This window comes from Pavona decussata, unplaced genomic scaffold (genome assembly GCF_977016875.1).
Source record: "Pavona decussata unplaced genomic scaffold, jaPavDecu1.1 SCAFFOLD_384, whole genome shotgun sequence".
NCBI classification, from domain to species: Eukaryota; Metazoa; Cnidaria; class Anthozoa; order Scleractinia; family Agariciidae; genus Pavona; species Pavona decussata.
Window position 1 is genome coordinate 463,255 of NW_028145757.1, and position 26,302 is coordinate 489,556.

Consider the following 26,302-nt stretch of genomic DNA (forward strand, 5'->3'; position numbering starts at 1 on the left):
GACACTCACTGTCATGCATCTCATTCAATTTGAATTTGTCGTAACTTTCGTAGGGAAAATCTGAATTTTTCGACTTGTTTAAATTTTACAAGAGAAGAAATTCGTCGTCGAAGCTTTCAAGGAGAAGGTCATGGACCAATCTGAATAAGGCCATAACTACAATAAAATTTATGCGAACTTTCTTTATTCAACGCGTACCCGTCATACGGTTTCTTAAAGTTTACTTTTCCCGCCTCACAACGGCGACCTCTCGCCAGGTTAATACTCTCGTAGTTATGTTAGGGGAAGGGGGGGGGGGGGGGGGGGAGGGTGTAGATAACTAAACAAATCTCAGTCTAAATACGGTCCCGTCATGCCTTCGTGTGGTCCCGAGAGACACGTGCGCTTTTAAACAGATCAACGCCACTATGGAACCGTGGAACGCGGAGCCTTTTGTTGACGTTGGGACAGCGAGGCTCGATGTAAGACTGATCATGCCAAAGATTTCTCAAACTCCCCTTGGTAGAGCAAAGTATGTAAGACGCATGCGTGTTTTGTATTTACATTGCTATCAGCAGTATGTCGCTAATAAAAAACGGGATGGATTATGAGAAAGTACAAGTTTGGAGCTACCTCAGATCTAAATAAAAAGACAAGGTCGTTTGGGGAGAAGTGAGGCGGTTTATGAACAAAAAACCGAGAACAATTAGGTCAAATAGTATATAACATTCAAGGCCAGGTGGATACATTTTCGAAAATAAGGAGATTCTGAAACAAACGTTTTAAAATATGCCTTTTTATATAACCTAAGATGTACTGGAAATTTTTTGGTCATATTTCCAGAGGAATTGAAGAATTTAGTTAGTAGGCAAGTAAGAAATCTTTTGTTTTTATTTCTGTTTTTGAATGGTTCTAAATTCTTTAAAGAAAAAGCGAGCGTTCTCGGGACATGTGACGTGATTTGAAAATTGAAGGTCGCATTTACGTTTATGTTTCAGAACTCAAATATCACAAGCGTCAATTCCAATATTTAGACCGCTAATTGCCAACTTCGCATGTTTTTACTGTTATTTTGAGGAATACTGCTTTGTATGTTACCTTTAGCTTTCTTTAACGGATAAGTATCATATTTACAGATATTATTTATCGCATTATTGCAGAAATTACGATCATTTATTGATCCTGTAACATTTTATTTTTTCCCAAGTTAGAGCGTTCTCTTCATGCTAAAAAAGGCCTCTGGTCACGTAAATTGAACGGCTGTTGTCTTCTCTTTTCAGAATACTAGAGAGATGAAGACTGCAAAAACTTTGGTGGTTAAAACAAAACAAGGTCAGAATACAGAACAAATGAAATAATAATGTCATAGAAACTATGGTGTTAAAAACAAAACACGTTTCGGTGATTGTTTTTACCAGACCTTATGTATGCGCTCTAACAGAGCATATTTTAACTTATACGATCCGCATCCGCTTATTAGAGTTACCCGCTAACAGGAGGTTAGAAATGTAGACTTTCTGTAGAAATTCCGGAAGGCAGTTTGATGTCCGATTGCAGTGGTTTGACTCCTCGTCAATTTTCTGAGGATAAAGGTTGGAGCGTGAGGGGTTGAAGAGTGTTTAAGTACAAAGCACCCCGTCTACAACGACCAACCGTACTCCCCTTAAATGGCAACGCTGCCAAACCTAACAGAACCAACCGCTGTAGGAACTGATCACCAATTTCACGACACAAATTTCCCCAACACCATTTTTATTTCTTTCAGCTGACTGAGCATTGATATCAAGTTACAGCTTTAAGTTTTACATCTAATGAGCAAGTGCCACGCTCTCAACTTTTAACTTACAATATAATATCCTGTTTATAGAATCCGAAATAACTACCTTTGGATAAGGCTCACAGCTGCTTGGTTTAGATTAGGCACTGGATGCCTAAAGATGCTTTTCGCAAAGAATGGTGGGAGCCTTCGGAGCCCAAACTCCTACGCATTCGCAGCTTAAGTCATTCCACTTTCTTAGTGTTTTGATAAAGTGGCCGCAATCCTCATTACCTCCCACGTTGTTAGGTTCCCCTGGTCCCCAATTGATATACTGCCCTTCCAATGGGGTGCCATCAATCCAATACCATTTGGAGTCATCAGTGTTTTTCTTCAGTCCGATCCACGCTATCCCCTGAGGGACCGTTTCCTGCTTCACTGCCAGTTGGTAAACGAAGTCGTTTTCTTCGGCTGAGTTGATTACAACAAGGTCTCCTCCAAGCTTCTTACAAACTGCTCGAGCATCTTCCCATTTCGGAGTTATCGTATCGTCGGCGTAATAGCATGACCCTCCTGATCGTACCCAACCAGATGGACAACCTACGCAGCGAAAGTAAACAAATTAATCTTCTCTTCTCTCGTTCTTATATGAATTCATACAAACTTTTAGATGTTTTGTCTGAGGCTAAATTTGCCTGTGTAACAGCGATTTTTTGCGTCGTTATAGTGTACGCATATTTCAATTTCTTCGAAATTTCTTTTAATTGCGTCTTAAGTGTACATGTTTGCATATATGTATGTTTTTAAGTGAAATGCAAAATTAATACTAAATTGGAATTTTATCAGTTTGTTTTCTTTATGTACGCTCACGCTTTTACTGCTGTGCAACCATTAAATTTCTCCTATAAACTTGGTTATTCCGTTCTATAACTATCAAGGATATCTGTTTGCCAACTTACACTTTACAATGCATCTGTCAGTGCAAGTGTCTCCGCAGGATGACGAATCCCGAGCGAAAATTGCCCTCACTGTGGAAAAAAATAATACCAGACTAATTTAAACCTTATGACAATATCATGAAAATAATCAACAGATAGGAATACAGCTCCTACATGAATTATGTGCATAAGTGCATGAAGGAATTATGCAAAGTTAATACTATGGAATAAAATCATGTTGGATTAAGTTTGTAATATCACTTCCAAAATAATCAACTTTAATTAAACTTGAGTTGGCGCGAACAATAACAAGTATGACAAAAAATAGTATGTAGCCTGTGCGTGGGAATCGAAAAGGTAGCCTGTAAACAATTTTTAATTCAAGATAAATGACTTTCAAAAGGGGAAACAGGCGAAAATATTTCTCTAGTGGAGAGCTTTTAAGTCTGGTTTCTATGCGATAGCCAAACCTGTGCGGAACGAGTTTTCTAAAGAGTAGCTGGTGAATTAGTCTACTTGTTATAGCCTATTAATTTGTATGTTTCGAATAGGCCAATTTTCACGATGACAATTATACCAGAATTTAGTTTGTTTTCCTTTTCAAATTCAAATTTTGTAACATAAGTGGAGAGCAAAGAACAATAGCTTTATTAGCATGAAGAAACAAAAACCTGAAGGATTCTGTTTGCCGTTGATAATGTGCTATTAGCGCGTGTTGACTCGGGTTGTATCTAAACATTCAATTACAATTATTGCAATCTTACTTCGTTCCTTGCCAGAATGCTCTGCCTTCGCCACCACTGACATGACGACGAGAATAAGGCACATTGCTTCCTTGATTGCCATCTTTGATTCTGCTAAGAAAAAACAAACAAACAAACAAACAAACAAGCACACTATAACGATAACTTTTAAATTTACAGCGATTGATGAATTTCTGATAATGTAATCTATATAGTCCGTGTTTCATTTGCTTACTACAAAAACCTTTTCTTTTTTCAGGATCCCCTTATTTTCGGAAATTTTTTCTACCAAGTTTTAAAAATATTATCTACACTAAATATTTCTCGATTTTTTTGTCCATTAAGCCTCTCAGTTTTCCCCAGTCGACCTTCTCTCCTTGTACTATGCATTGTATATTATTAGCTTTTGTAGAGTTGTTATCGCAAGAGTTTCGACCACGACCACCAATAAATATGGAGAGAAGAGATCACCCTATAAACTAAATTCGACGGCACTACGACTTTATATTGACGGCTAGTTGGGAGAAAATATATTCCGTATTGGGCAGAGTCGCGAAGCGACAGAGCCCAATACGGAATATATTTTCTCCCAACGCCGTCAATATAAAGTCGTACTGCCGTCTTAAAATCGAATTTAGTTTTTTATCGCGATACTGACATTTTGTTGGAGAAAGTAAACGGATAAAGTACAAATCGTGCGCTGATTGAAAGAGAAATTCTTACTTAGGTTAAACTGTAGCCATGGTAATATCCGTGCGCGAAATTTTTTCTCGGGGCAGGTTATTGAATTTTTGGCTTTAATTTTTACGTCAAAACAAAGAAAATGCAAAAAATTTACAGTCCATAAAGCACCTACCATTGATGAAATAGACGAGCTAGTAGGTTTGAACATTTTACCAGCAAATTTTATTGAAAATTTGTTACCGCCGAGATATAAACAACAACATGAAAACAGTGATGAATAAACCTCACAACCAGAAGCAAGAATAAAAAGAGCAACCATACTACTACCCAAAAACGAAAACACAGCACTGTTATCCTAGCTTAGATGCCGTGGAGATTTAGAAATTTGAAAGAGACCAAGCAGCGAAAAATACTGTAAAAATTACCGAGTCTGCCGTTCGGCGCTACGACAAGAAGATCAAATTTACAGACCTGAACCATGTAAGAGAACGCAGCAGAGTTCTTGGAGCAAATTTTTCTAGAGATAAGAGACATCAGAAAAGAAACAGATCCTTTTGCTTTGAAAATGCCATAATTTATTGGAATTTAAGCTCATCGAATTTTCGCTTATCTTCAAGAAAAAAGTTGTATCCGCTGTATCATGGTACATGCTCACCACAAAAAAAATATTATAAGTGGTCCTCGAACAGTGTCAGTCAGAAGCTTTGTAAACTCAAATGAAAAGAAAAAAACAACACCATCCAACGTCGCATGTTTATTCACAGAAGTAAAATTTTGATCTGTGCGCGCCGAAGCTATTTAAGTGCCGTGCTGTCATGCTTACATGACAGTTTTTGAGCCAATCAGAAACCGTCATTTTGAGACGACAATATCGCAAATGATGTGGTCTCAGCGCGATGGGAAGATACCCTAGGATCGCGATAATGTCTTACACCCCGTTCCAAAGCAAAATAGTCCGTTGTAAGGCCATTATTAATAACACAGCTTTGTATATTTTGTACAATGTCTTAAAGGGGAAGTATCACGCAAATTTGATGTCATTTCAAAACCCAGAAATGTTTCTCTGTCAAAGAAACAAAAAAGTAACTGCCTAGTTTTGCTATAAATTATCACCCCAGTGCAATAAAACGGTCGATTAGTTCCTTTGGCCAGAGACAGAGTAGCTCGGAATGGATTGAATCTTGAAAAATGTTAGGCAAGTTCTTGTATTGTTGCTTCCAAAATGCACTAGAACAGATCACGAGTTGTTTCTTTCAAGAACTGAGTTTATTTCTTTCCTCTCGTTGTTCTAGAATTATTTTGTAGCCAAGTGAAGGTCTTATTTCACCATTTTTAACAAAGTGGTCAAAAACCCCATGATACTTCCCCTTTAACCCACCGAATAAAATCTTGACCAAGCCGACATGCTTCCAAACAACTGACAAGACAATTCCACTCTATGCTGATTATCTGATGGTTGTTTCACTCGTCAGACACAACACAAAGACACGCAAAGACAGGCAAGCAAATAAGAACAACGAAAGGTTTGTCCTTCTCTCCTGTCCCTAACCTTCGTTGTTCGATAAAACAGCTTCGTGGTGTCTTATTCTAATCCAAGTGCGAGGGGTTTTCTTTTTGCCCCACTTTTGTGGATCATGATATACCAAAAATTTTCATCGTCAGATTGATGTAGTTTAAATTCAAAATACCGTAGTTTGGTTGTGGCTAAAGAATGCGAACTATACAATATAAGCTCTGTTGTGCAGGATATCAGCAAACTAGCCCAACGCCTAACGCAGAGTTCAGGAACTGGATCACAGCGTAACGCAGGAACAATTGTTGGGAGAGTAGAAATAATTTTCGCTTAGTTTAAATGTTAATGCCAAAAAATTATCCTATGGTACATACCTTTGGTATCTTAGCCCTGTCGATCACAGTTACTTAGTTTTGCAGTAAAACAGGTGAACCTGCAAATAAAACAATTGTGTCAATCGACTTTGGCTTACTTTCAATTTAAAATTTACGATAGAAACTACCTGATGTCAAACCGATAATCCTTGCTTCAGAAAGACAAACTAATCTTCAATGACGACCAAGATATGGCAACGAAGGATGGGCTAATTGGTGGCAGGTAGCTCTGCTATTGACTGGCGAAGACTTGGGAAATTATGATTGGTTATCAGCAAAGTAAACAAAACGTAATTGGTAAAAAGATGATTGACAAAGCATGAAATCCACGCCCCGTACCATTCCCCTCGCGTTAAGTTGCCAAAGCAACCACTTCCTCCACAGTAGGCATTCCTTAATTCCCAATTCCTATGACATACCCGAACTACATTCTATCTTCTATAACAACGTTTCTTTTCATGGCCAGAAACGGTGTAAAATATATAAAGATTCAATAATATTATACCCAACTTGTTTTTCCAAGTGTGAAAGTGATTTTTAAGTACAAAATTTCTGCAGATTGATACTCCGCAGTGTTCTCAATTAAAATTATGCTCTAGACATACAAGATTAAGGTTTATAAAGAAAACATATCAAACACTTGTGTTTTTTGCGGCTTAAAATGATATTTACAATGATATTGATATAAAACGACAGTGGCGCCACACTATGTTTACAGCTTTTGGGAAATTTAAACTAAAGCTTAAGTTATTCATGGCGTTGCAGTAGCGTTCAATACAATAAGAGAAACGATACTTTTAGGGACGTGTACAATGCACATTTTTGCAGCGAAAAAAAGATGGGAAAACATGGATTGGAAGTAAAACGATTTTCTTGCTCTTTTTTTAGGGATTGCATCTACATCAAACTTGCAACCGAGACAACGGGAACGTCCGGGAATCGTCCAAGCCATTTAAGGTAATAATAAATTTGTTGAACGCTATCGGGCAGACCAGTTCCTATGGCGCGTATCTCATTTAAACGTAAGAACGAGATGTTAATCAACATTTAGTATAGATGTTGACATCACGAAATGCTAAAATTCTTGAACAACTTTAATCAATTGGCGTGTGTTAAACTGACTTAGCTCTGCAATTTTGGAGCACGAAGTAAAACATGATGTAGGATCTTTGTTTCTTATTTAATATTAGTTATTATTTCTTAGCATGCGAAATTGAAAATGATCAATTAGCGTTTGCCCTGTCTAGTGTCAAGGAGCAGCAATTGATAAGCTTTATAATGCAAAATTTCCATTCTTTTTATTTTTGGGATACAATTTAATTCAATTCAATTCAATTTTATTTTTCACACGTACAGCGAGATTCAATACTGATACATAAAAAAAACAATAAACATTTATATTACAAAATGTCAAAATGAGATATGTTGGAAATTATGTAGCGAACTGGTGGCGGCACATCAAAGCTGTTTGCTATTTTTCATTTTTGGTGAGCTTCCTAAAACATGTCCTCAATATTATCATTAAGCTTATTATTGTAAGAATAAACTTTAGGTAATAAAAACTAAAACCATTTGTTGCTTGCTCCTTTTGGTAGGATAAGGGTTTAAAGTTTGAATTTAATAGCGAAATTAATAGCGAAAATAATAAGCTTTATAATGCAAAATCTCCATTCTTTTTATTTTTGGGATACAATTCAATTCAATTCAATTCAATTTTATTTTTCACACGTACAGCGAGATTCAATACTGATACATAAAAAAAAAACAACAAACATTTATATTACAAAGGAGGATTAAAAAGAATTAGGATAAATTTGTTTGGTTTAGTGTGAGAAGTGCCCAAAGGAGCGTGCTGCTTTCGAGTTGGGCACTGCTTACGATGCAAGAGGAAATTATTTCGGTGGAAGAGAAAATTATTTGGAAATGTTTGAAAAAGAAAAAGAGCGTGTTTAGCGAACGGATGACGGTGAAGAACTCTACATTACTCTTACTCTGGTATATAAGCAAATTTTTCTTGTATTTGGTTTTAAACGATGAAGCGGAGTTTGATTGCTTAATGTTACAGTCCATTGTTTCCCATATTTGTGATGCTGGATAGGGTGTTGTTAGAAATTAAACTATGACCATAAATTAGCATAATTACGCGTGAGTGGCGGGAAGAGACCACGTGAGAAGAACATGCCTTCGAGTTGAGATTTTATCGTCGGATCGATGGAGTTTTGAGTGTAGAGTGTAGAATCCGTTGTTAGATCAACTTTACAGAACTGAAACAGCCGGAGTGAAGCGTAATTACGAGGAAAATTGTGAAGAAGTCATTATTTATCGTGAGTGGAATTAAATACTTGAAAAACCTTTATTACATGGTCCCCCGATCCCGGATAAGCTGCCAGAACAACGAGTGAATCATCAAAACAACTACAAATCGTCGAAGGACTGCATTGAAAAGCCAAGGTTCCCTTAGCGGAGAGTTTGGAAAGATCGGAACGTCGAAAAGGCCAGGAATATTCGAGAGGCTCACAAGGCGTTTGTGTACAAAACGATGAAACAAGGACCCTGACTATAAAAGGACCTTTGGCCTGGCCAAGCCGTCATTCATTTATCCCCACACACTGAGCTGTCAACATCAAATCCCGCTCTCCGCGACGGTGCTCAGTGCTCAGTGTCCTCAGTGGAAAGAGACATACCTATCGGCGCTGTATTGTTCAGTTCTATTAGAAATATATAGTAAGAATCTGGTAAGAAATTCATTCAAAGATGATCGGTGGTGCAAGAAAACGAATACGGGTAAGTAGAACTGGCCATATACGTCTATGGCGTTTATTATATACAAGCCGTTTCCATTTCGCATTTGTCTCCTTGTCTGTACTTCATATATAATAATTATCGCGTTTCTTTTTAGCTAACCGTTGAAGTTTTCGAAGATGAACAACAAAATATCATACAATCGATACGAGACGCATCTACGACTTGCGAAGTCGTATCGATGAAGCGTGTGAAGGCAAACGGTCAGTAAAATAAAATTTAGGATAGTAATAACACGTACCACTGTTCCCTAGTTGGCTGTATCTTTAGCAATTTTCGAGTATTAGAATAGAGTATTTTATTCGAATACATTTCGTACGAACACAGTCCATCAAATATGTACGAAAAAAAAAAAGAGTTGAGTTCTAGAGCGGCTTTTTGAATTGCGCGCTTTTTCTTTCCAACAGAGGTAGAAACCCGATTCCGGTCTGCAGGTCGAAAATATGAAAGGTCACGGCGAAGGCATTGTTCAAAAATCTATTGCATTTGTAAATATAACTTCAAATACCGATATTGTGAATCCTGCATTTGTTAAGACATCATGATCTGTTTTTTTTTTTTTGACTGACCTGAAACTGGTAAGATTTCTTTTTTTGTGCGGAAAGGTTGCAGCAATTTAGTAGCGATAATTTCTTCTCTTGTCCTACTCGCCTTGTTTTGCTTTCATTGGTCGTCAGTGTTGTCACTTCTCCTGTGTTTCTTCCCGGGTTTCTTGTATGTTATGTATCGAACTTCAAAACACTGCCTGCATGTCTGACTGGCGATGCAGTCTTGTTTTGGGGCCCTGGATCATGTTATCAGATGTTCTCTTTTATTGCTAATAAAAGCTTATGCAGTTGATAAAATTACTGAGGATAATTCATAGTTTAGTTTATTGTTCTATTTTTAGTTCCTGGCAGACGATTCGAAATTCCGGCTGTCGCAGATGAAAATGGACCTACAGAACCAATACGTCTTTTCCACCGACGTAACGATATTCAGGCCGCTAAAACTGGCCCTGAACCAGCAGAACCAGCTGCTGAGGCACCTGCAGAAGCAACAGCGTGTGAGTTTTGTCTTCAGGCGCGCTGCATCACTGCTTCCCCTTTCAAGCCGCAGGGAAGAAGTGACGCAAGAATAACAAACCACACCAAGCGCCGAAAAGACTACAAATGGTACTGGAAGACGCTAAAGGATTGTGGCCTTTGGGAGAATGCCACATATCTAGAACGAAAGGAGCAGTTGGGGTGCCTAATAGACGATGTGAGGGAGGTGATGCCCCATTGTGTCATCAAAGATGTTCGTGGCCGATGGCCCAATCCTGCCAATATACCCTACAAGGGGCACAGAAGATCTTAGTCGGCAGAACAATAATTGAAATAGCAGTCTTTCCTTTCCTGAGTGGAGAATATATTTTGCTACTGACAAGTAAACAAGTGCATTTCATTATAATTTTGTTTACTTGTCGAAATAAAAGAAAACCTCAATAGTACTTTCAATGGCTTTGTATAAATGATATAGTGCGCTGTCTAATTTTTGTCATTTTTTCAAACATTTACAACAAGTTATAAAAGAAAGCCCAAATGGAATCCTTGAAGTGAAAAGTCTTCTCAACCAGCACTCTATGAGGTGCAATCCTGTCAGGTTGCCGGCTGGTCTGATGGAACTGCTCGCTGCTCGTTTCTCGCAGCACATTCTCATTCTACAAAAAAATAGAGATGGAAATAATGTATGTCAGTATACATGTGTGGTTGACGTTCAGTACCCCCCCACCACACACACACACACACACACACACACACACACACACACACACACACACGCACAACCCAACAGAACGAAACACTACTATCTACACATCGGCACATCCCCCACCAAATAAAATATGCCCCAGACTAAAAATTAATTTCAGAACACTGAGAAACTTCAGAAGTAGGAACCCAATTCCTTCCCCGCCCTAAACCATTTACAATTACCAGAAGGAGATTTAGACATATTGGCCTTCTTGTCAAGCTAAACATCTACTGAAAAGCAAATTATACAAACTGACTGGTCACAAGTCCCGTTGAGAGAGGTTGTGTAGCAGTATTTAGCAAATTGGGAGGTGGTCGCTTACGGAAAGTGGCCGCTAAGAAAGAGTTAACGGTATCAAATAGAATCATTCTGTTTAGAAAGATCGATGTTTTCTCTTGAATTAAAATGTTAAGCTAAGAAATCGTTTAATAAAAGAGGAGAACATTATTCAGGAGCGCGTAGAATAAAGAGCGTAGAGTGGTATAACAACTCTCTTACCCTTGTTAAATGGCTGATTAAATTTGGTTTTTAGCTTCTCTTTACTGCTTTGACTCTCTTTGTGTTCTTTGATTAATGATGGAGAAAAGCAACAGTGTATTGTAAGTAAATGCAAGTGTAAGTAGGTAGTAGAAGTCGTTTAAGTAGCCATATATTCTCCAGGTACCAGCGATAAAGCTTTCGATCGAAACTCCTCCTGTATGTATATAGTGTTGGTAGCAAGGAAAACACCACGTTTACGCCTTTACCACTTAATCTGACAACCGCTTCCGCCTAGCTTTTTAGCTTGTCCTCGCCCAAATTCTGAAAACTTGGGAATATTGTGACCCTTCGCTCCTCTTTCCCTGGTATTGATAGTAATATAAACAGCAGTTTATTAATTTGGGGATCCAAAAATCCATACTTCATAAGCCAGACAACTGAGGGATAATAGCTAAAGCTGTACTGAAGGTTGCTGTGATCAAGTTTAACCACTCGCACACAGTGGATAGTAATGTACCTTAAGCTTTACTAACAATAATCCATCAGAAAGATTGTTACGTTTTGCGTTGTTACATTTCGCGTTAAAGAAATTGTTACATTTTGCGTTAGAAGTTGTTACAATTCGGGTTAATATTACATTTTGCGTCAAAAGTTGTTACATTTTGCTTTAGTGTTACATTTTGAGTTAATTGTTACATTTTGCGGCGTAACAAACGTCTCAACCCAATACGTGTCACGGCACTGTAAAAACATGAATAAGGGTTAGATTGAAGTGATAAGTTGGTCATAACAGTTTTTTAAACACCAAATAGTGTATTTAGGCAACTCAGTGGAAACTCTGGTCACATTTTTGACAAAGACATGTACAGTATATATTAAATCCACAACGGAAAAAAGGTTGTAATGTCTAAATACCTGGCCATAATCAGCAGCATTTTTGTAGATTGTAGTCCCTTCAATAGCTTTCCTGTATGCAGCAATAGCCCTGTCACTGATAAGGGGTTTTTTGCTGCATACATACCCGTCTTGGTGACATCTGGAGTTCTCGTCTCGTGACATTTGGAATGGTCTCCCTAAGTAAATAAAAAGAGTGCACATAATATATGAAAGACATCAAAGCACCAAAAAAAAATTATCAGGCCAGTAGTTAGTGATGACTTTTGATTATTTAGCACAGTTTACAACATAATATGTTTCAATGTTGAAAAAAAGTTTACAACTTATTTTTTGTTGGCATACCATGCCAGCTGTCATAGGAGTTCTTTAAAATTCCTTTCCCATTCAGCCAAATCTTTAGTGCCGGTACATAGTCGTGTGCAACTTCACCAATGCGATGACCCAAAAAAGGAAAGAATTATTGGTTGGTAGAGTTGCATTTATATGCATTAATTACTGTGAAGTATAATTTGTTTACACTGAACAGAGTAAACTAATAAGAAAACATTACTTGAATGTCATGAGTCAAGTGAAAACAGGATCCATAGCAAAAAAAGACTAAACATAGGAAATTAGGAAACAAAATTAATAGGCCATTGCCGAGTTGCCTGGGTATGTGCCAAGTCTTTCATATGAAAATGAGTTTGCGTTCACATCGAAATAACACTCACTTTCATATGAGACCTTGGACTTACCCTCGCTTCGCAAAGGAGGCTACAGACAACTTGTTGCATTTATCTCACCAAGAGCTGTTAGAGAATCAACCACTTCTTTGGTCATTGGAACTTCCCGTGAAGCAGCTGATACCATGTCATTCTTTGACCAACTGAGGCTAAAAATAACCTTCTTGTTGCTATGAAATAAAACGAAGGCAGAATTTTTACTACCAACAATCAATACTCAGCTACTATGTGCCAAAGAAGTTGTGGCCTACAGCTGCAATATATTTCATGTTTAATAAATTATACAACAGCTACTATAGTGGACTCAACCAGCTGGCCTCCTCAGCTGAGCAGCCAATGAAACCCAGTCCTCTGTTGGTAGTCAAAGTTATTGTACCAGTAAATACGTACCCCAAAGGTATGGTGTATTATCTATCACTGTTAATATTGTTATCACATTATTCATACCGGTGAGATATAGCTGAAACAGTGGTGTGTTGTGCAGCACGACTTGAGTCATGTCTTGCATCTGTAATGATGACCTGGAAAAAATACACAAAATAATAATATTAAAGTATGAGGCAAGAAGCCAGATGATTAGTCTTCTTTTTGTAAACATGTTGTGCCTTTATCATGAATGAATGAATGAATTCTTATATACCGCACATATCACCAAGTCGCATGGCGGTTTACATTTCTGTGGGGTGAGATCGGACGTCAGCATGTGAAGGCGCCTCTGGCAGCCGCTATCGGTCCATATTCGATCTCACCCACCCACCCACCCACCCACTTAACCCAAGCATGAGTGTGAAAGATAGAAGGCCAGACCACAACACCGGGAACTACGTCCCCTACTCTTGCGAACAGTGTGTGGGTTCTTTAACGTCCCACAAAGTAATCATGAACAAGGGTTGTGAGACGGGACCTACGATTTATCGTCCTTATCCGAGAAGACTAGAAAGTCTAACCGTTTGCAGATGTTATTACAAAGGCAGCACTTTCTCCTTAGTTATTTAAAGACCCTAAGTGTTGGTCCGGCCGGGGTTTGAACCCGCGACCTCCCGCACGGGAGCCCGGTGCTCTACCAACTGAGCCAACCGACATCAACTAGCATCCCCATTTGCAGCATATTGAGGATCTTGTTGTACCTCTCTGCGAGCTTCAAGCAGTTTTTCCTCATAAACAGCTTTCACAGCATTTTTGTAGCCAAGGGAGGAGTACACTGCCAAGAAAGAAAATAATGTAGTTACATTATGTGTCTGCCAGTTCCATCAATGCATTAGCTTTGTTGGAAAAAATAAATGATTGGCATGCAATATACGCAACTGATGAAATTCTCTCCGGTGCACATGCATTATATCAAATAGATATAACTAGCACACAAGAACTTGTTTTTTGATTTAGTACACAAATGTGTCTCAGTACTAGTAAACATGCAGGTATGCATGGATGTGTGAGATTTTGTTTGTGTGTGTTTGTGAAATTTAACTTGTACCACCAACAAGCTCTATATCTGGAAGCAGGTTTGTCCTCAGTAATGACTGTGCCATTTCATATAAAAACAAAACACCCAACATGTAACCAAATTACCAGTAGAAATGTACTTCTGTTCCACATTGCCAATGTTAGCTGCTCTGCAGCTGGAGATGTAGTGGGTGTCAGTAAGCCCAGTACTGATAAATCCGTGCATCATCCTAAAAAGAGACAAGTGCATGTAATGCTGGCAGTGATCCTCAAGTCAAACAAATATAAATTTTCCAAAGTATAATAAATATTGTGGTATGCCAGTGACAAATGACATACCTCAAATTTGCAGTAAACTTTCCTGAGAAGCTGCTACTTGAAAACCATCGCAGTGAATGGCCAGCAGCACAAAAAAACGCTTATGCGAACAACATGGCCATGCCGCAGCACTTTAAATGACTGCAAAAAAAATCATATCCACAGAGAGGACACCTTCCATTGTATTTTGCCAACGTGCCCATAAGTTGATTTATGGCGTCGGTTGATGCAACAAAATAATCCTCATCAGGCTTACTTGCTGTGTGGGATATCAAAACGGCCAGTCGTATTCTCCCCGATGGACAAAACGAACGGCAGAACGTACGGATTACAATCCGTTTGCGTCTCAGCATTGCAGGTGAGAGGGGAAGGCTTGTAATCATGATGATGGAACGAGCTAGATGGAAACAATGAGGAATAACTTGCACTCGCCATTCTTCTTTGTTCAGACTCTTCGAAGGAGTCCAAGAGTCGTTCCATCACCAAGACATTTCCCATTGGCGTACGGCTGGATATTTGTAAGATGTCCTTTATCCGCTGAATATGCGATTTCACCCTGTCCAATCGCCATTTCTGATCAGCTTCGACTTCGAGTTGAAAGGTGGACCTGACTCGATCGCGAGGTGCTTGCGGCATCACTTTGGCTTTCCTGGACGCAGAATCGGCCATAGCGAAATAGATTTGAGAATATAATCGACGGTGAAGCTGGAAGAATGATTGCGGTGCGCCTACATCTCTCGCTAGTCAGCTGGCTAGTGGTTCGATTCAAAGTGGAAGACGAGCCATCGAAATACCTCGCCATCCGCCATGAATCGAGCCATCATATTCCCAATATAGATTTATTTCATCACACTTCCACAGTTTGAGCATGTTATTAAAATGAACACCTCAAGCCATGGGTATACAAGGCTCAGATAGGCGCCACAAACGCAGAGAGGAGACTGTGTGCCATTATGAATTAGTCCGCCATTGGGGGAACCGTTGCGAGCGCGAAATTTGAATTTTTTTAGGGCAAGCTGTTTTTTCAAGGAAAGCAGCGTTGATAGTTTATTATACACTTATTAGCTTATTAGTTATCAACTCTGATAATAAATCAAACTTTGTTTGGATTTGCTCTGTTGAGGGATTAACGCTCAAAACATCAGCACTCTTGTTACAGTGTACTTATTCAATGTGGATTGAGTTTTTGTCTGAATTTTTCTAGAGATGAATCGGCATCTGCCACTTTAGTGTTAAAGGAGAGAGAAGGTGACGCTGAGATGACAGAGGAGTGGATCCAGTATCACCCACTGCAGCCTAGTAATAATGAGTTTGAATTTAGAAACAATCAGGTTTGTGTCACTGAGTGCTTTTGATAATTAAAGGGTCGTCTGTGCTATTATTTCACATTCGTCAAACAACTTTATTTTGTCCCATAATCATCTGTTTCTACAAATTTCAGTGTGAGACTAAAATTGCTCAGATTAACTGCCCAATGATATGTATTGAATGTTAAACACGGAGGGTATTTGGTCAAATTACTAATATTGTGCTAATAACACTGAAAGTAAAAAGATTTTAATACCAGATGCTCCTTTTCTGACAAAGAATGGAAATAAAAGGCCTCTACGCATACTACCTTACAGAGTTTTAGTTTTGACTTCCCTTCCAAGGAAGTATGGTGCGAGTGACGATTTGACTCTAATAATCCAAATTTACATGTATCTACAATCAAAGACATTCTACTTTCAGCTGGCCTGAAGACTTGTTAATTATTATGCTAGATCTTTTGTTTAGCTTTAAACAGAGAAAGGAAATCATTTCAATTATCACTTACCGTAATAGTTGGTTCAGTTTTAAGACTAAATTTATGAGTTTGTTGGGTAAATTCGAGCCCTTAAATCACAACATACATAGTATGGAAGTACATGTTTGACACAAATAACCATCCTGTATACAGACCAATTCAAATTAGTGTGCATTTAGAGAAATTTTGGATTCCAAGTACAAGTTGTCACTTGTTCCCCTTTTGCAACTTGGCCTTTCAATTTCACATTTAATATAAAATTGAAGTTAGGATTTTTTGCTCCAATTATTTATTATTTGTCTCACTTTTTATTCATAGGTTCACCAAAGGGCAAATGAATGCATATATGCACATAACATACTAGAGAAGATTCAAACAGGAAATTTACCCAAAAATTTGTTCAAAGATACATCTATTCTACAACAGCTTAAGGTATATATTAACTGCTCTACATTTTATCTTATAACATTAGATATATACTTTTGCCAGAGCAATAATTTACCTGGTTTAGTGTAGAATCCGTGCCAAAAATGTTGGGATGATTTCCAAACCTCAATAAGAATATCTCCGCAACCCCCCATCCTTGTGGAATGTTAGCACGTTGTTGTGTTTATGTACACTCAGAATGATTCCAGTGGCTATCAACATTGCCCGGGGGAGAGGGGCTGAAGACTTCCAAAATTTGCAATGACAGCACCACCAAGCTTACAAAGACTGATTACAGAAATCCAGAATACAAATGTACAGTGCACTGCCAAGTGCCAACGCTATTTACGTATCTGTCCCAGAAAATATTGGCCAGGATGACATGATATGAAGTTTGAAGTTTATTTGCCTTTCTTTCTAAAATATTTACAATTAATTGAGTGGTTAATGTATGGCGAGGTGACCTCTAGAAACCACCAGGCTTATAGTTGAGGCCACCTCGTACCTAAAAAATATATGCTTATATAGTTTGTGCAGCAAGTGTGCGGCTTTGCCAATTCAGTGTGATTATTTTATTGAAAACTCTAGCAGTTTATACTTAAAGTTGGGAAAACTTGTTAGAGAAGTGATTGTAACAGCTATTGATAGCTGAAAGCTATCAATAGGTGAACATTCCCAAGTGAATTCATTTTAAGTTAATGTGGCTAACATTGCTAGGTGCTACCATTATATTTACAATACCCAAGGACGATGTTTACTGTTTCCTCAGAAGATGGACTTGCATGCGCTAAAACTCATGATGTAATTAAACCAGCATTCATGGTGGTATAATAAACTCTTATTTATTGGTAAATCATAGCATGTGCAATTTTAGAAAATGTATTAATCTTATTACTTGATGCTTATTCTTATTCAAGGGTAGGTTGGACTTAAGTAAGGTTGCAGTTGTAGGCCATTCATTTGGAGGAGCTACCACTGTGCTCTCCTTAGCAAAAGAAAAACGGTTTAGGTAAGCAACATAAAGACGATGACTGGAAGACATATTGCTTAATACATTGTAATCACGACTTCTATGGAGCAGTAAACATTTGAAAGAATTAAAAGATTAATTCCTCCCTCTTCCGCTCAATGTGTTACGTCCTACTTTCAACTTTCAACTTTATTAGGTGTTTTTTTTAAAAAAATTATATTTACAATTTCTTGGCGCCGCAGGTAGCATAGCTAATCTAGGCGGCAAAAAAGAAAGAAAGAATAAATTTACAAAATGTACAGTTTACTGGACTGCAGAAAGCTTACTGCACAGTTTACTGGAATGTACAGTTTACTGGACTGCAGAAAGCTTACTGCACTAGAGAATCACAGAAAGTTTCAAAAATTACGCAAGCATAACATAAATGTAGCTTTCAACCAATTTAGCGTAAGGAACATGTTTTAAGGTAAACACTGTCCATGTCCTATACAAATTCTGCATTGCCTTAATTGTGGATCATTGTATACCCAAATTAGATGTGTGTTCAATAACTGAAGCTTTTCGTTGTTGGGGCCAGTGTGTGTAAATAAAGATTCATTCATTCACGCGTTCGTTCGTTCATTTAATCCAATCTGATGTTCATCACTCTCTCAATATAGCCTGTACCCCATTAATAATTCTCTTACGTATCTCATGGCGCTAAAACAGTTTGTCCGTTATATGCCTTATCCTGTTATCCCACAATAAGACCTTGCGGTTTACTGAGTTGGTATAGAGTGCGTACGTAAGAGTATTTGACTCCAGTAAAGAGAGACAATGCGGAGTTAATTTTCTTGTCTGTTGAGGTAAGACACCAGCCCGCACATTTCCTAAACGTTACGTAATAGATCAAACACGAGGAAGTGTTTCCTCCGATTTCCAAACACCGAGAAGTAGGTTGGAAAAACGAGGCGCAGCCGAGTTTTTTTTAACCAACTTCGAGGTTTTTGGAAATAGGAGGAAACCCTCTTTCGAGTGTTTGATATAGCTTCTCAAACTATTGATAATTCTTGGAGAAGTTCGAAGCAAAATTTTATGATAATTAAGACCACATTTCCAAACCTCCTTCACGCTAGTGATTTCCTTTGCTTTCTCTTCATGAATTATTAATGAGTTTGAGAAATGTAGTTTCAAACGTCTTGCTAGATGTGTTTTGTTTCTGCAGATGTGGTGTTGCTCTAGACGTGTGGATGTTGCCGTTAGGAGAAGAGATTTTCAACTATGATATCGATCAGCCATTGCTGTTTGTCAATTCACAAGCATTTCACCGCTGGAAGGAAAACGTAGAACCACTGAAGAAGCTTATAAATAAAAAGCCAGGTAAGGGTTTGATTTCATGACGACTGAAGCCTTTTTAATATTCAAAATTTCCCCGTACTGATCTTTTACAAATTTCCTTGAAGTCATCCGTTGCTATCAAATGTTCAGGGAAAAAGTAAATTACAGTTCATAACTTTCAATTGTCACTATTGTCACCATTGAAACTGAGAGATGAAATAAATAAAATTAATCAGTCGACTGTGTTTTAACGAGGGTGCCCGAGGTTGGACACTGCTTGGAATTTTTGACGGGGGTGTTCGACTCGGTCTTCAAAACCCTGAGCCTATTTCAGACCAAAATAGGTAATTTTCCGGTAACCTTTTTGATACCTGACCTCTAAAATTCAAACTCCATTTAGCAGATCTTGTTTCTAGAATCCATACCCGTTTTCAGATTTTCAGACCAAAATAGTTAAAACAATACCTAATACTGAACGGCTCAAAAACCATACCCTTTGAGGCCCCACATACCTAACATAGCTTATATGGCGGAGTACCTCCCCCCCCTCCCCCTCCCCCCGGGCGAAGATGATACTTCGTAGTCTAATGACTTAAGTCGCTGTTACGCTAGGCAATTGCACTTACAACTTGTCTCGCAATTTTGTTGCGACACAAGTCGCACGGATTGTTGCGTAGTTTAACATACCCTAGAAATGAACATGTCTCGCAACGTTTTTGTTGCAGTCACCGTTGCACGAAATAGAACCGGCTTCTACTTCTGGCAACGGTTGCGGCAACAAAAAAATTGCGAGACATGCTCATTTCAGGGCATGTTACACTAGGCAATGATTCGTGCAACTTGTGTCACAACAAAATTGTGAGACAAGTTGCAAGAAAAAGTACCTGGTATAACAGCGGCTTAACGAACGGTGGCCTTCGGATTCAGGATCGAACTGGAACTAGCCACAATAATAGAAGGAGAGTGCAGAAAAAAAATAATAAATAAATAAATAAATAAATAAATGAATAAATAAAAAAGGAGAGTGGTCTCATCACTGCGCAATCCCATCTTCATTCGGCATAACGGGAGGAGATTCCTTTTTACTACCAAACCTATTCCACATTTTGTTTTTTTTTTCGTGGACACATTGCTTGCTTATATCGCCTATTTTTGTATCCATGTCCAATACACTCAAACGGAGTCGAATCGTCTGAAAGCCAAACGATCCGACTCACTGGAAGACAGGTCGCAAGAGACAAAAAAAAAAAAACATAAACCTTTCTTGTTCTTAAATCGTGTGCGCGAGAAGGGCACGATTAAAACTTGTTCCTCAATATGTTTTATGAAAACAATTAGGTAATGTTTAAAACAAGAGCAGCAGTGTTTTATCGGGATTTAAAACCACGAGACGCAGCCGAGTGGTTTTAGACCCGATCAAACACGTGCTGCGAGTTTTTTCAACGGCGTCAAAAACATTCCTGGAAAAGCGTGTGTCAAGAGAGTTCATAACTATGATGCTTTTGTGAACGTTGGAAATTGGCATACGAGAAAAACGTTAAACACCGCTTGCTAATAAGGAGGAGGTTTTATCGGGTTTTAAAACCACTGCACGTGATGTTTTATCGACCATTTGATAGGTCTATGGTCTTATCAATTATTAATGAGTTTTTGAAGTAATAGATCAAACACGAGGAAGAGTGTTTCGTCCTATTTCCAAACACCGAGAAGTAGGTTGGAAAAACGAGGCGCAGCGGAGTTTTTTTTAACCAACTTCGAGGTGTTTGGAAATCGGAGGAAACACTCTTTTAAGTGTTTGATAAAGCTTCTCAAACTATTGATAATTCTTGGAGAAATTCGAAGCAAAAGTTCACCAAAATTTTATGATAATTAAGATCACATTTCCAAACCTCCTTCACGGTGGTGATTTCCTTTGTTTTCTCTTTATGAATTATTAATGAGTTTGAGAATTAATTATAAATGCTCGTATCGAAAAACTCGTTCAGAATTCACTGAGCCATGTAATAATTTGTGGAATGCAAGAAATTATCATATTGTTGTCTCTAATTTCTTGCAGATTCACGACCGATTATAGCGATAAGGTAAGAGTTTTCATTTGTATCAGTAAAATCATCCATAAAGTATTTTGGAAGTTCATCTGTTCGCCCCGGTGGACGAAGATATCATGAATTTGACAAGGGTACAGCCATTCCGCTTTCATCCAGTTTTCCTGGCAAAATGTTGGTGTAACCTTTCAGCATTCTTTTCAGGAGGAACTAGCAACAACAACTTTATTCAGTTAAACAAACATTCACATGAAAAACTTGCGAACCCGCAGGTAGCTTTTGAGATACTAGGGCGGGCTCAAGAAAGAAAACAATATTGAAATAGGAGGATGAAAAAACGGGTAACTGTAGTTTAACACTGTAGCGCTAATTTGGGGACACTGAAAATCAGTGAAATAAATATACAAACTGAAAAGTTCCAACTGGTTTGAGGCAAACCAGCTGGCTTTTTACACAGCGTGGCTTTGGATTTGAAAACGGGGCTACCGTGAAACAAATCCAAGTGGTCAGAGCGAGACTTGAACCCGAGACTTGCGGATGACAAGTCGGGCGCCCTTACCACTTGGCCACGCGGCCTCCCACTTAAGAAGCAAGCTAGGGTTTATTAGTTTTGTTGTTGTAGTCAGTCTTGGTGTGTAATGTACAGGATAATTGCGCGATCCATGACCAAAACCTGGTCATCCACCGTGTTGCTTCACAATACTTGGTTAATCGTTTGAGACATTTGTGGCCCGCACCTAAAAAGCAGGCAGTGGCTCATAAAAACATGATCTGTTTCTCTCAGGTGGACAAAACACATGAATCAATGTGACATCCCCTCTGTGCTGCCGCCATATATATTGCGTTGGACTTCTCTCGGCAGCAAACTTGACCAATCTACTGCAGTCCATCTAAACAGAGAAGCTATCTGGGCCTTCTTAGCCAGGCATCTTGGTACGTAAACATACCTAAAGTAAAGTTACTTATCTTTTTGTTGTTTCTATGAATCCAATACTCGATACCCATGATACTTTGAGAATCAGCATCGATAATCGCAAACCGCGGTATCGGTTTGTTTCGTTTCTGTCCCGTGAGTAGTTGTTACGGTGATTCGTTCCTTTATCTTGTCTCTCGTTGAAAGAAACCTATGGTTGTCTTTGTGAAAAATTCCAAAGACGACCAATATAGTTACATGTATAACTAGACAAAAGGTTTAACTATGACTGCAAATAAGGGGTTAACGCTATTTAACAATTAGATTATGAGCTCGAGATTTTTGCTACTCACTATCTATCACAGAATAGATAGCGAGTAGCGTAGCCAATAAGAGAACGGCATTCGTGATAGAACACCAGTAGATTTATACTAAATTAAATTATATTATATTATATTAACGCTGACCGATTTGCAAGAATCGTCAATTTGGATGGAGACAAATTAATGGTAGATAGATAGACTTGTTTTTATGTCTAACGCATGTCTTTGTGAAGCGTTCCTCTTGTTCACCGTTTAGTTTGCTTTGCGGGTCACCCCAATACCTCTTATTTCTCATTAATTTCTTGTCAATGCCTGTTTTACAATGTAACGTCTTCTACCATAGTCAGGTTGTAAAATACCCTGATGAAGAAACGCCGTGCCTTTCAAAATATTGGGAAAATATATATTCCCCTACCGTGAAATCAGCCTTGTTCAATTTTGCATTAAACGTGACGTCATCCGTTGAGCTCTCGCGCTTGGCTCCAAGCCCCCATAGCCAAGCTCGGTTACTTCGATAAGCGCGTTGAGGCCTGGGTACGAAGCTTGAACTGAGCTGTTGTCTCTGTTTGTTGTAGATATTGGTGACCCACCTGTACATGTGCCAATCATTGACGGAGGAGAAGGGACACCAGATCTTATTATCATCGGCGGGGAATTTACTCCTCCAAAACAAGACTTAGAAGTCAATTCAGTGCAAAGTTCACTTTGATAATTCCTTCTGAATTAACACAAAGTTCTATTAAACACAGTTTTATTGTCCACTTTCTCTCTGTTTTTACTGAGATATCGAGGCCTTTATGTCGCACAAAGAAACAAGACTGTTCCGAAAGTACGTTGTGGAGAAGCGCAAAGTTCTGTTGTCTATTATCACTAAGTGTTCACTGAATTCATCAGAGGAAAAAAAAAACCGTTCTTGTGGTAAAGCGAGGTGTGCAATACGCATGCGTATTTGTTTTATAACACTATTAACGGGTTTGTCGGCTATGTCATACAGAGTGCTAAGTACGAACTACAGCAACTTTGGCAACGGCAGAGTTTCCTCAAAATCGCCTTGTATTCTCGCCTGAAGTGCCTATTCATAACCCCGTATATGAAAGGGTTAATCGTACTGCTCAAATAGACCAAGAACCCGTATGTAAGGTAGGCCTGTCGTGGAAAAGTGCGTCCCCCTCTCGCGGTGTCAATGAAATCCACTATACAAACTGGAAGCCAGCAAAACGCAAAACCTATCATCACCGCTGCCAGAGTCTTGGTCACTTTCGCTTCTTGCACGTTTGGAAGGAGTCGCTGGCGATTATTTTTAAGAGAGAAAACTCGATTTGTTCGAGAAATGGTGTAAAACACTTTGATATAGCAGAATGTGATAAGTGAAAAGGGCATTCCAAAAAAAACGCATTGAACAATGATGGTGTAAGCAATGCTGGTTTCAAATGCATACATGTATTGTGCTTGTCCGGGTTTGAATATATATCCGCTTTTTGTGAAAAAAAGTGGAGGCATTGCTACAAAAAGGGCCAAGAAAAACGCAGCGGCAATGCATATGAGAATCCTTCGTTTGTTGAATAACACAATGTACTTTTCTCGTTTCACAACGCAGAAATATCGGCTGACGGCGATTAGTGCCATCGTGCTTAAAGAAGCCATTCCAAACGTAAAACATACGAATCCGTGAAATTGGCAAAAAGTTGCGCCGAAAACCCACCTGCCGTGGTACAGAGTTGTAACTGAAAAAGGCATAGAACAGATAGAGATTGAAATATCGCTCACAGCCAGTGCTACCACAAACATGTTGGGCAGCGAGCGAAGTCTCTGGTTTCTGTATACGGCGTAACAAACGGAGAGATTTCCAAAAAAGGCTGTCACATTGATGACGGAAAACAAAACTGTCTCAGTCCAAACAAGGTGATCGCTCCTTTTTGAAAGCTCAAGAGAAATCGAGTCCTCCATTATTATTGCACACCACAGGCGAAGGTTTGGTTCAAATTTTGACGCTTACCTCGTTGTAAAACACGACTGGCTAGTGATAACCTGCTCGCCTCAAGACAAGTTGTATGCCAAAATGCGTGAACTTAAGACATAAATCGGAAACAAAGTTACACCTGTCTTTGAATGTAAATAATAATTGCCTCAAGCGCTTAAAGGAAACTTTAAATATATTGTTACGTTGGATAATTAAAAACTTATTCTTAACAACTTTGGACTCTAATAACATTTCATTGAGTTTGCACGTCAAAGCCCAATGAGTCCCCGCAATTGTTTTTAGATGTGTTTTATTTTCCGGTTGCGTGGAAGAAAACTAATACTTAGTTGTCGGAAAATAACCGGAGATGGTTATGGTAAGTGATTTTTTTATTTGCTTCAAAATGCTTCATTATCTAATGGGGCCATAAATCGACGATGTTATAATGTAAATTATTTTGGAGGACTTCCTTAAAACAAGGGCGCGTGGAGGAGCAATTGTGGTATCCAAAGAAGAAACACCGCTTTTGCGTCGGGAATGTTAGAAATTATAAAAATAACGTTATACGATTTTTAATTTTTCTTAACTCAATTTATAAGCATACCATAACCGTTTCAAAAATTGCAATTATAATTATTGTTTCGTGTTATCAAATCATCGTTATTTTTGTAATTTAAATATTTCCTTGTCAGATTATTTACCTTTCAAAACATTGTTTCACCTTGAAAAAGAATAAATAATTGCTAAGCGTATCATCTTATGGCGCAAAACAGTCAATTAATGAGCCTTAAACTAAGGTCAGTAATGATATTAATAAAAATAAAATTTGCTATTTACATGAAATAACTAACAGTACCTTACAATTGTTATTCACAGGAACATCAAACATGTAAAATCAACAGTCAATCAACCACACGCACCACAGTATTCAAATGATTTTTAATCGATTTTCAAAAATTTCGCTTCAGTTTGAATGAAAATTCAGAATAGCAAAGGAAGGATTAGTATTTTTTCGCAATTGTCATGAAAATTTCTCTTAAGACATAAGAACACGACTATTGAAAAAGTTTGAGCCTCGTAAAGTGTATGCAGTTGTTTCAATAGACCGTATTCGACGTATTCTCGGTATTGACTGAACTTGATCCACAATGTAGCTTGCAACGGAATCTTTTGGGGGAAATATATGCGATAAATAAACCCCTTCAGGCGGCTGGTATATTTGAAAATAAAGCTCGAGGCAGCGACCGCGATAACTTGCTCGCCTCAAAACTCGTTAAAGGTCAAAATGCGTGAACTGAAGATAGAAATCGGAAACAAAGTTACGCCTGTTTTTCAATGTAAATAATAATTGTCTCAAGCGCTAAAAGGAAACTCCAAATATATTGTTACGTTAGATAATTAAACACTTATACTTAACAATTTTGAAATGTGCTAAATTGACTCCTAGCTACACACTCTAATAACGTTTCATTACTGTGCGTTTGTCCGTCAAAGTCCAATGACTTCCCGCAATTGTTTTTAGATGTATTTTATTTTCCGTTGCGTGGAAGAAAATTTATACTTAACTGTCGGAAAATAACCGGAGATGGTTATTGTCAGTGATTTTTTTCTTTGCTTCAAAATGCTTCATAATCTAATGGGGCCATAAATCGAAGATGTTATAATGGAAATTAGTTTAGAGGACTTCCTTAAAACAAGGGGAACAGGGGAGCAATTGTGGTATCCAAAGAAAGACCGCTTTTGCGTAGAGAATGTTAGAAATTATAAAAATGGCGTTATACGATTTTTATTTTTCTTAACTCAATTTTTAAGCGGTTTCAAAAATTACAATTATAATTTCGAATCATCGATATTTTAGTAATTTAAATATTTCCGTGTCAGGTTATTTACTGTTGAAAACCAACATTCGTTTTTCAAAACATCGTCTAACCTTGAGAAAGAATACATAATTGCTAAGCGTGTCATCTTATGGCGCAAAACAGTCAATTAATGAGCCTTAAGCTAAGGTCAGTAATGATATTAATAAAAATAAAATTTGCTATTTGCATGAAATGACCAACAGTACCTTTCAATTGTTATTCACAGGAACATCAAACATGTAAAATCAACAGTCAATCAACCACACGCACTACAGTATTCA

General features: G+C 38.2%; 4 protein-coding genes and 1 pseudogene across 4 annotated transcripts; 2 read left to right on the forward strand and 3 right to left on the reverse strand.

Moving 5' to 3' along the window:
* Nucleotides 1-1,714: 1,714 nt before the first annotated feature.
* Nucleotides 1,715-6,196, reverse strand: LOC146451784 (CD209 antigen-like protein A). The gene is made up of 5 exons (XM_085098659.1): nucleotides 6,116-6,196; nucleotides 5,988-6,046; nucleotides 3,438-3,527; nucleotides 2,695-2,763; nucleotides 1,715-2,335 (listed from the first exon to the last, which is right to left on the reverse strand). The coding sequence occupies exons 3-5, from the start codon at nucleotides 3,517-3,519 to the stop codon at nucleotides 1,911-1,913; spliced, it is 576 nt and encodes a 191-aa protein (XP_084954785.1). The 5' UTR covers nucleotides 3,520-3,527; nucleotides 5,988-6,046; nucleotides 6,116-6,196; the 3' UTR covers nucleotides 1,715-1,910.
* Nucleotides 6,197-8,609: 2,413 nt separating this feature from the next.
* LOC146451785 (uncharacterized) lies at nucleotides 8,610-10,311 on the forward strand. Its single transcript, XM_085098658.1, has 3 exons — nucleotides 8,610-8,771; nucleotides 8,887-8,992; nucleotides 9,679-10,311. Exons 1-3 carry the CDS (start codon nucleotides 8,742-8,744, stop codon nucleotides 10,125-10,127), a joined length of 585 nt encoding a protein of 194 aa, XP_084954784.1. The 5' UTR covers nucleotides 8,610-8,741; the 3' UTR covers nucleotides 10,128-10,311.
* Nucleotides 10,312-10,321: 10 nt separating this feature from the next.
* Nucleotides 10,322-15,242, reverse strand: LOC146451786 (uncharacterized; annotated as a pseudogene).
* A 59-nt stretch (nucleotides 15,243-15,301) lies between these two features.
* LOC146451787 (platelet-activating factor acetylhydrolase-like) lies at nucleotides 15,302-22,956 on the forward strand. The gene is made up of 8 exons (XM_085098672.1): nucleotides 15,302-15,321; nucleotides 15,627-15,753; nucleotides 16,527-16,640; nucleotides 17,552-17,643; nucleotides 18,809-18,963; nucleotides 20,978-21,002; nucleotides 21,751-21,899; nucleotides 22,778-22,956. Exons 1-8 carry the CDS (start codon nucleotides 15,302-15,304, stop codon nucleotides 22,909-22,911), a joined length of 816 nt encoding a protein of 271 aa, XP_084954798.1. The 3' UTR covers nucleotides 22,912-22,956.
* A 227-nt stretch (nucleotides 22,957-23,183) lies between these two features.
* LOC146451788 (melatonin receptor type 1A-like) lies at nucleotides 23,184-24,149 on the reverse strand. Its single transcript, XM_085098673.1, has one exon. It carries the CDS (start codon nucleotides 24,147-24,149, stop codon nucleotides 23,184-23,186), a length of 966 nt encoding a protein of 321 aa, XP_084954799.1.
* Nucleotides 24,150-26,302: the final 2,153 nt, after the last annotated feature.

Bases quoted from the DNA above. Each gene is read 5' to 3' on its own strand.
- LOC146451784 (XM_085098659.1), bottom strand. From the start codon at position 3,519: ATGGCAATCAAGGAAGCAATGTGCCTTATTCTCGTCGTCATGTCAGTG. The intron at 2,764-3,437 runs GTAAGATTGCAA...TTTTTTCCACAG, and splicing joins GCATTCTGGCAAGGAACGAA to TGAGGGCAATTTTCGCTCGG. The intron at 2,336-2,694 runs GTAAGTTGGCAA...TTCGCTGCGTAG, and splicing joins TGACAGATGCATTGTAAAGT to GTTGTCCATCTGGTTGGGTA.
- LOC146451785 (XM_085098658.1), top strand. From the start codon at position 8,742: ATGATCGGTGGTGCAAGAAAACGAATACGG. The intron at 8,772-8,886 runs GTAAGTAGAACT...GTTTCTTTTTAG, and splicing joins GTGCAAGAAAACGAATACGG to CTAACCGTTGAAGTTTTCGA. The intron at 8,993-9,678 runs GTCAGTAAAATA...TTCTATTTTTAG, and splicing joins GAAGCGTGTGAAGGCAAACG to TTCCTGGCAGACGATTCGAA.
- LOC146451787 (XM_085098672.1), top strand. From the start codon at position 15,302: ATGAACACCTCAAGCCATGG. The intron at 15,322-15,626 runs GTATACAAGGCT...GAATTTTTCTAG, and splicing joins ATGAACACCTCAAGCCATGG to AGATGAATCGGCATCTGCCA. The intron at 21,900-22,777 runs GTACGTAAACAT...TGTTTGTTGTAG, and splicing joins CTTCTTAGCCAGGCATCTTG to ATATTGGTGACCCACCTGTA.
- LOC146451788 (XM_085098673.1), bottom strand. From the start codon at position 24,149: ATGGAGGACTCGATTTCTCTTGAGCTTTCAAAAAGGAGCGATCACCTT.